Raw genomic sequence first — 9,452 nt, 5'->3', positions numbered from 1 at the left:
TTTTGATGGAAACATGTTTGTATCTTCCCACCCCCACACCAACCCCACACCCCACACCCCACACCACACCCCACCCCACCCCTCCTCCGGTGTAAATGGTAGCACTGTTTACAAATACGCGGTTTCCGTTTTCACAGGTCACAGAGAGCGTCGTTGAGCGCTTTAATTGTTCTACTTGATAACCCCAGGATCACTTTCCCGCCACTTTCACTCCTGTATTGAGAACACATTTGCATACATCTGTATAGTTAAATGCCCTGAGATAAGATCTACGACATGCTTGATCTATTACAATCTAGACTTCTCCAAGGGCAAGGGATGGGTGTTAACGATATCTCTGTATAAATCCTCTTTGAATGCCCTAAGGGTGTCTCTGTCGTATTTCTGTTTTGATGTGTATTGATTGGCTAGTGCCCTTGCAGACGACATTAGGTCTTCCTGTGAAGAAGTCAAATCGACAATCCCATAATCCTTTGCTTCTTCCGCTGTGTACCTCTTTCCTAATACAGCAAGATCGTGGGCAGCCCTACCCGATAATTTTGCTCTGGAAAGAAAAAGAATAATGGATGATGAGGCATACTCTGGTACGATACTTCAGCGTGAAGACACGAGACTTTGGCTCTTTAAACACGAGCGAGGGGCGGTGGGGTAGCCTAATGGCTAAAGCGTTCGCTCGTCACGCCGAAGACCCGGGTTCGATTCCCCACATGGGTACAATGTGTGAAGCCCATTTTCTGGTGTCCCTCGCCGTGATATTGCTAGAATATTGCTAAAAAGCGGCGTAAAACTAAACTTACTCACTCACTCTTTAAACACGAGCGTTAGTGAGATCATAGTTTCCTCCAACATTCTACTGTGGTGGGGTAACTAGAAGGCTGTTCAAAGCGTACATCTCAAACTCACTACATCGGACATTAAATACCCATAGAGAATGCTTTTGGGACCACCTTTACAATGTTTGTCACCTGTAATTAAGAATCACATCACTTTTAAAAATATTTACGTTTTGTCAAAATAGGCCTACCAACAGACAGGTGCGAACATTCAGTTCATTTGTGTACGGATCTGCCGGATCGACCACAATGCGTGCCACTGATTGGAAGTAGTTCGGGTCAGGAAGTATACTAGCCACATAACGAAAATATGCATTGTCAAAATATGATCCCAGTTGATAATGACGATAACAATGTTAAAGAAACATACAGTGGAAGCTGTCAAAGGCGGCATCTGTCCAATCCGGCAAGGTGTCAACACCAGCTTAAAATCTCAGTCCCGTCTGTGGCTTGAACATTTACCATCAGATCTACGATCCGGCTCGTTGTCTAAAGTGGATTATTTTTTCAGTCCCGATCAGTGCCGGTTTAGACAGCTTCCACTGTGTAAACTTTAATGAAGAGATCATGAGACCACAACAAGTCGGGAGAATTTCAATTGGAAAGCCAATCACAACGACGCCACGAGTCTACAAGCGGGACAGGGGTCAAACGACCACAAGCTCAATAACGGGAATGTCCACCTTCGGCATTGACAGCAGTGCATCGGCGATGCATAGAGCCTATCAAACGTGCAAGGAAGGCTTGTGGGATGTCACGCCACATTCTCTCAAGTCCTGTTGCAAGGTCAAGGACGTCATGTGGCGGATGAAGAAGACGGCGTAGACGTCGATCCATCTCGTCCCAAACATGCTCTATCAGGGACAGATCCGGTGAATTGGCAAGTCGTCGCCATCGCCATTGAACGATCGCAAGGGGAGGTTGAGCTTTCCAAAGTGACGGTATTATGTGCCATTCATTTGCTCTGTTTCTCTTTCTCGGAGAGCACTTGTAACAACGTATCGCACGTGTCAACGACCAAACCACTGACATCACGGAACGTGGCACGTGCATGCATGTTGGATACATGTCACTTATCTCTGAGTTTAAACCCTTATGTGTCTACACAGGTTGGGTAAATTTAGATTTGAACCTTTTGTATGCAGTTTCTTTATGTGCCTAGTTCCTGTATAAATTGCCATTTCCCTACTCTTAAATAAGAGCTGTATTTCAAGCACTATCGCGTATTCACTTACCTGATCACTGGCATATATGAAGCAAGTGGTGCATTTATGAAGACCTCGTTAAGTGAGATCCAGCCTCTTTTTGTACGCATGACCCGGAAGTCCTGGTGTAACGCCAACAGGGCTCCGCCAGCAAAGGCGTGACCTTCATGGAAACATTGTCTTCAGTATGTAAATATTCACGCTTGGGCGCTTTGAATCATCATCATCATCATCAAATATATGCCATGTAATGCAGTTTCCATCGATACAATACACTAGAATCAAAATCCACTAAACAGTATACCGAGTCTATTCATGCTAATGAATGGGTTAATTCCAAGCACGAGAATAATGGATGAGTGACCCGTGAAAATCTGGGTTAGAACTGATCTGGAACCCACGTTCCTTGTAAGATGCGACTAAAGGGGTCGAATGGTCAGGTTCGCTTAATATGTAGATGCACGACATCGTTTCCCCATTGCGTTGAATGATGCTCATGCTGTGAATCATTTGATTGTTAAACATATCCAACCTGCCGTCATACGGCTTAAGGATTGCTCAGTACAGCATTAAATAAACAAACATTACGAATATACTGGCTATACAATGATAAAACAAGAAGACAAAGTCATCAATATCCCCCGTAATGGCAAAATATCCTTCATGAATATGTCTACAAGTTATGATTATGGCAAATGGTTTGGTGTGTAGATAGAAAGTGGAAGGAGGATAATGAAAGGCTTCAAAAGTTCTGGTCCTGAAAGGAGCATTAGCACCAATTGCAGTCAAAGTCCAACTTGCTGCCATGGAACCCCCAAAATAATTTAATCAGTATTCAAAACGTACCATAGCAGTACACCACTAGACCAACCTATGTGCCAAATTTGGCGAAGAAATAGTGAACAGTTTTACAGTTCTAATCCGGAAAGGAGCACTACCACCAATTTCAGTTGAAGTCAAAATCGTTGCCATGGAAACGCAAAACATATTTTATTCAGAATACCCAAACTACCTAAAACCACCTCTACACTACCAGACCTATCTACGATCCAAGTGTGGTGAAGAAATAGTACTAGTGAACGGTTTTAAAGTTCTACTCCGGAACAGAGCACTACACCAATGTCAGTCGAAGTCAAACTTGTTGCCAGGGAAATGCCAAAAATTATTCCATTGAGAAATCCAAAAATAACAAAATTCACCAGATCAAGCTATGTACCAAGTAGGGTGAAGAAATAGTTAACGTTTTTAGAGTTCTACTCCGGAAAAGAAAACTACCACAACTCCGGAAATGTGTTCAGACGGACACACGGACGAAGTTCATTTTAAATTTAATTTCTCTCTTTCCCACCCCAATGTGTCAGTCAAATCTGGGAGTTTGACAAGCAAGGGTTGTGAAGACCAATTGCAACACGGATATTCACTGGTCAGTTTACGTTTTACATGGGCTGAATGTTGACAAAGAAGACTGAGACAAATGCTCACCGTTAATAGCTGCGACAGTAACCACTGGGAACGTCAACAGACGCCGACACAGTTCACCGAAGGCGGTTTCCTTTGACTTCAGAAAGTCCAAGTTCAGGCCATTGCTGTAAAACTTTCCTTCCGCCGTAGTTATCAAGGCCCAACACCCGGGATTCCTATGCATGAAACAATAAATCTATGTGTATTATTCATGAACACGTTTGTGCATCTTTCCACATCCGTATTCCGATTGGGAGTGTAAATGTCAGAATCCTATACTTGTAAGAGGCTTCAAAACAGAAACAGCGTTGTAGTCGAGTAGTTGAAGTGATCGCTCGTCATGCCGAAGGTCTAGGTTCGATTCCATGATTACTTTGTGTGAAGATCATTTCTGGTCCCCCATAGTGATATTGACTCGTGAAGGTCCGAGGTAGAATAGGCCTTCAGCAGCCCATGTTTGCCATAAAAGGCGACTATGCTTGTCGTAATAGGCGAATAACGGGATCGGGTGGTCCGGCTCGCTGACTTGGTTGAGAAATGCGCAAATCGATGCTCATGCCATTGATCACTGGATCGGTCCAGACCGCCGCCATATTCCTGGAATATCATCTAACTCAAGATAGCTGGGAATATGATAAAAGCGACTTAAAGACCACTCGTTTCAAAACGGTCAGGGCGGTCGTCTCAGTGATTTGGTTGTTTGCTTGTCATCGTTACCCGTTGAGAAATGCTCATGATATCAGTTACGGGTTTGTCTGGTTTGCACTGGATTAGTTTCAGATCACTGTCACATACACAGACTCTTGCTGAGAAAAGATGGCGCTCACAATACAAATCCAAATACTAAAGGGGGTTAAGGGTGCACACATTTAGACCATATATATTCACTCTTTTAAGAACTACATCCAATTATACTCTGTAAGTTCAAGACTATACACATCGGAGCTGACCACCTGATCCGCACTGAGATCTCTGATCCAGAATCACGGCTGACCAACCCGATCCCCTACTGAGAACTCCCGTTCCTGAATCCCAATACACCGAGGCTGGCCACCCGAACCCCACTGATATCTCCTCTAACCCAGAATCAGACCACACCAGCTAGGTCTGACCACCCGATCCCCAATGAGATCTCCCAGACTCTGATTCAGATCCCCACTGAGACCTCTGATCTTGAATCCCAACACACCGGGGCTGATCACCTGATCCCCACTGACATCTCCTCCGACCCAAAATCCCGGCCCAGTCACCGGGGCTGAGCACCCAATCCCCAATGAGATCTCCTCTGACCCAGAATCCCAGCCCTGTCATCGGGGCTAACCAACCGACCTCCATTGTTAATAAAGCATTTGACCGTTTTGTGAAAACACCAATCATGACTTGTATACCAATGTATACTGGAGATTTTTCGAGTGATGTTGGATGAGGCGACAAAAATATCACGTGATATCTGTCCCATTTCTCAATGGGTTCATAATGCTAAAAATAGCAACAGCGGTACTTCGATGTTTGACTATAGGAAGTGTGTTCACTTCAGGTGTAATACCTTTCTACTGCATCCAGCGCCTTGTTAAAAGCTTCTACGAAAGTTCGGTCAATTCTGTTTTCGCCATTTCGCATTCGTAAAATAGCGATGTTGTCATCTGTGAAGGTTAGCTCTATGCCCGCGTTGAACGTATGCGCCATTTTTTCCCAGCATTGTACTTGTTTTGTACTGTACACTGACAGCGGTCGTACCAGATTCGGGGTCAACTTGTAGGACTATACGCGAATTACGACAACCATCTTTGACCTGGTTACTTCCATCCTTCTTTCCTTCCTTCCTTACAACCACTACTCTGACCTCTTTCACTCGACTTCTCCCCCTCAGAAACGTAAGCTTTATCCATAAATGCATGTACATTTTCAGAGAGGGTGGAAATGATATGGCTGGCTTGAATTTCGATGTGTACGATGTTACAGATTGCATATTAACTGATTGTGTTCTGAAACAAAAACAAAACACAATGTATGTTTATTCAGCTGTGCAAAAGTGCAGATATACTACTGCTTATAAGTAAAACTAAACTGCACGACAAACACCACACGTTTCAGTGAGTGAGTGAATGAGTTGAGTTTTACACCGCACCCTGCAATATTCCAGCTATATGGCGGCGGTCTGTAAGTAATCGAATCTGGACTAGACGATCTAGTTGTAAGTCCTGGTGAGTTTCTCCGATTGCGTAACAACTGCGTCTCACTATGAAAGGGGAAGTGTCCTCCAGTCATAGATGACACAACACAAAAGGACAGTAATAACATGTATTAGAACAAAAGGCTTGGCTCGGATTTGCAAATTCTGACTGCAGAGTCCAGGTGAAACCTACAACACAATCCACAATTTCAGAGGGCTTGTTGTCACCTAGACAGTACAGGTAGGAAAAGCTCTTGCACAAAAACAGTTATACAGAGTGATGTAAAGAGTGTACATAGGATCCCCACCTGAGGTGGGGTGAAAGTAACATGCACAGGACCAACGGGAAGGATAAAAGTATACATATATATGCACAATATGCATGCCGAACACATTTGTGATATATATAAACCGGTTTTAATTTGTACATCATGAGCACGTGCTGTCTCACGGTATTTTTCGCCTTAAAATAAAACAGATGAATTCAGGATAATGATGACATCAGAGTTGGCTAGTGTTCCAAGGTTTTTTTCAGAGGCAGAGTGACTTGACAGTCACACTATACCTGTTTATATATCGGAGGAACGTGTAGCAGTTGTAAATTGTTGTCACCATTATCCCTTTGTTACTTCATGAGGAATGTCGAAGAGAGTCAGACACTACCAAAGATGTGTGCTGCTCGGTGGAGAGGTCAGCACTGGTCAGTGCATGATAATGATCGCCACTAATTTCCTTCAGATGACACAGTGATACTTTAATTGAGCGCAGTGGAAAACAATGGAAACCTAACACCTGGACAATGGTACAGCCACTTCTTAATGTAGCATAAAATGGCTGAAAAGTTCTGCTGTTAAAGGCAACAAGTATTAAATAAAATTGAATTTTGAATTTAGCAATGAGCGAGAGTAATTTTGACAAGCAGATCAAATGAGCAAGTTACAATTCTAAACGCACAAAGTACTTTGCTAAAAATAATTTCCTGAGGGAAGTACTTTACAATGAGTACATGTCATTTGTTCTTGCCATCGAGTGCACATTTGGACAGTCACAGATGAGTGACATTTTGCCAGTTTGGCACAGCAAGAACAATTGGTAACAGTAACCCCAAGACTTGTTTTAAATTTTCATTTATCAGAATTAAATGATAATGTATTAATTTGAAAACCGCTCACAATTACTTTTCTTGCTAACAGCATAACTATACATTGGAACCTAATACAGAAGACCTAGTAGCAATTTGGAGGTAAACCTGGATTCTTACCTACAACACAATCCACAAGATCAGAGGGCTTGTCGTCACCTAGACAGTACAGGCAGAAAGAGGAAGATTTCGATCTTGGGGGTCCCACGCTCCCTCTCGCCCCTGTCACGCGACAACATACCCCCTGGGGATTGGCTGAAAAAAACTGTTGCTATGGGACCCATGGCACCAGTGGCGTGAGTCCCCAAACCTTCTCAGATATTTGGTAAAGAGAGGGATATTGGATTACTAGTGAAAGGGCCAGAGACAAATTATCCAGTTTTTACATAGTGATCAACAACATGAGCATCGATTTGCGCAAAAGGGAACCGATGACATGTGTCAACCAAGTCAGCGAGCCTGACCACCCGTTAGTCGCCTCTTACGACAAGCATAGTCACCTTTTATGGCAAGCATGGGTTGCTGAAGGCCTATTCTACCCAGGACCTTCACGGGTCCCATACGTTTCAGAACAGGATGAGATGGACCATGTCTGTGGAATGCAACATTGAATGAACCTGTAGGCTGAATGAGTGAGTGAGCGAGTGAGCCACACCGAACAGTTTGGTCCAAGGATTATCAGGGACATAGTGATGTCGTCAAACACTTACATAATGATTCTCCCAGATCTAACAATTCATCTCGACAAGAAGTCAAAAGACGAAAAGTCCCATCACTTCAGTAGTCTACACTAGGATGTTTGAAAAGATGACGGGTCTGTTGATGACGAAGCCACTATCCCAATAGTTACTGGGAGCGAAAGCAATGACTGAGGCTGCGTTCGTTATTTGAATGAGATTAGACACGGACAAGCCCATGATGGGGACACGATGCTGTATGCATCATGTTGATGAGAGGCTACTCGTGTCGGTCCAAACCTCACCATCTGGAGTCACATGAAGCCTGTTATACACTGGGGATGTGATACAGATGATATACTGCTGATGAAATGGAACCTATGGTGCTCCATACCATAAATTCTACACAAGGTACTCGATCTTTCAGTATGTCCAGATCAAGAGCTACACGTACACACTGAGGACATGATACGGTAGTTATTCTAGTCAAGGTACTCTCGTTGCAGAGCCTAAGTACATCTACATGTACATGTTTAACTCTATGGATACTCCTGCTCGTATCTATCCAGAAAGTTTCCTCACGACATACAAGCTTGTTAAGCAATGAATGGAAACGAGCTGACGGTCTTTTGATTTCACTGCCATGGTTGAGCATGTGATTGCTCGCTACTACTTGTCTTGTGACAACATGAACGTAACTGACTTGAAAAACTTCACCGGTGAGCAAACATTGAAAAATGATCCCGAGAGGTTGGAGAATGTCTGGCTGACGTGCTTGAATGAGAGTGACTTAAATAACCAGTGATAACTGCATGTGACTTGAAATACCTTTAATGAGGAAATGAGCTGTATTGGTGTAATATGTAGTGTCAACGCTTCGGCTATTTTTACATACTAGTAATTTGCTGATGAACAGATTCAGTGGATGTCAGTGTTACAGAAATCAGTGCTCATTCATCAATTAATATTATGAGAAATGTCTACATTGTTTTTGCATTCTGTATCATTATGATGAATGCTAACCTGAGGACAATAAAGATGGCCACAGATTTTGGTTTATTAAGTTCTCAATTGTAGACATGTTCAGACTTCTGTGCGTCATTATAATAATGCGAGAAGAGTGCAGACGCATTTGTCTTAATAAAATGCTCAACAGTAGACACATTAGTACATTGAAGGGATATTTCAAAAGCATTTAGATTCTTTGTCAGCCCAGTCCAAGAACCCCGGAGAGTATTCTCTCACAACCTAGAGCAAGGTCGTCTGCCACTGTATGGCAAATAGGTGGCGCTTCTTCAAAACACCGCCTGTACACTTCCTCGACGGTGTTGGTGTCGACGACAAACGTCCAGCATCACCTTGAGGATCGTCTCTGTTACTTGCCGGTCCATGCTCCCTCTCTGATTCCTGATTTTCGAGTGTCTTGAAAGCCGTCAGGCTGTCCACACAGAGAAGGTCGTCCTGCAGCTCTGAGCTCACTTGACGCAGCTCGGATACGAAGAGTGGTTAGTCAAAACGGTCGCCATTATGTGCCACGAGGCACACTGGCTTCGGCAGGCGACCGAGAAAGCTTGACATTACCTGAACCATATCTTGTCGAAAGGTTTCTGGTCAGCCAAGGTTTCATTATCCAGACCTGGAAGCATAATAAGACTGGTGTTATATCTGTTGTTAGACCAACAATTCTCTGAATTGAACCAGTCTAAGCAAATATAGTCTGAGTGTATTTCGTTACACTTCACCACTGAGTCTTACAAAACCTAGTAGAAGGTCGCGTCAAGTAACCTTTGAGCGACCAATGACCGTCCAATAGATTTAACCAACCGTTAAAAAGATTTAACCAATCAGACAACGGTTACTATTTAGGGATCGGAGGGACTTTCCAAATATTCAGGTCACTGACACAGATCTCTCCACAAACAAAAAATCCGCATACAGCACGGTTATTTGACCTGCAGTATA

At 43.4% G+C, this 9,452-nt stretch overlaps 1 protein-coding gene across 1 annotated transcript; it reads right to left on the bottom strand.

The window, feature by feature from the left end:
* Positions 1-131: 131 nt before the first annotated feature.
* LOC137258726 (uncharacterized) lies at positions 132-5,185 on the bottom strand. The gene is made up of 5 exons (XM_067796419.1): positions 5,046-5,185; positions 3,521-3,675; positions 2,069-2,201; positions 494-544; positions 132-213 (listed from the first exon to the last, which is right to left on the bottom strand). The coding sequence occupies exons 1-5, from the start codon at positions 5,183-5,185 to the stop codon at positions 132-134; spliced, it is 561 nt and encodes a 186-aa protein (XP_067652520.1).
* Between the last annotated feature and the right edge of the window lie 4,267 nt (positions 5,186-9,452).

The sequence above is a fragment of the Haliotis asinina genome, chromosome 12 (assembly GCF_037392515.1).
Source record: "Haliotis asinina isolate JCU_RB_2024 chromosome 12, JCU_Hal_asi_v2, whole genome shotgun sequence".
Lineage (NCBI taxonomy): Eukaryota > Metazoa > Mollusca > Gastropoda > Lepetellida > Haliotidae > Haliotis > Haliotis asinina.
The sequence above is the reverse complement of the archived record's forward strand: the minus strand, read 5'-3'. Positions and strand labels throughout refer to the sequence as shown.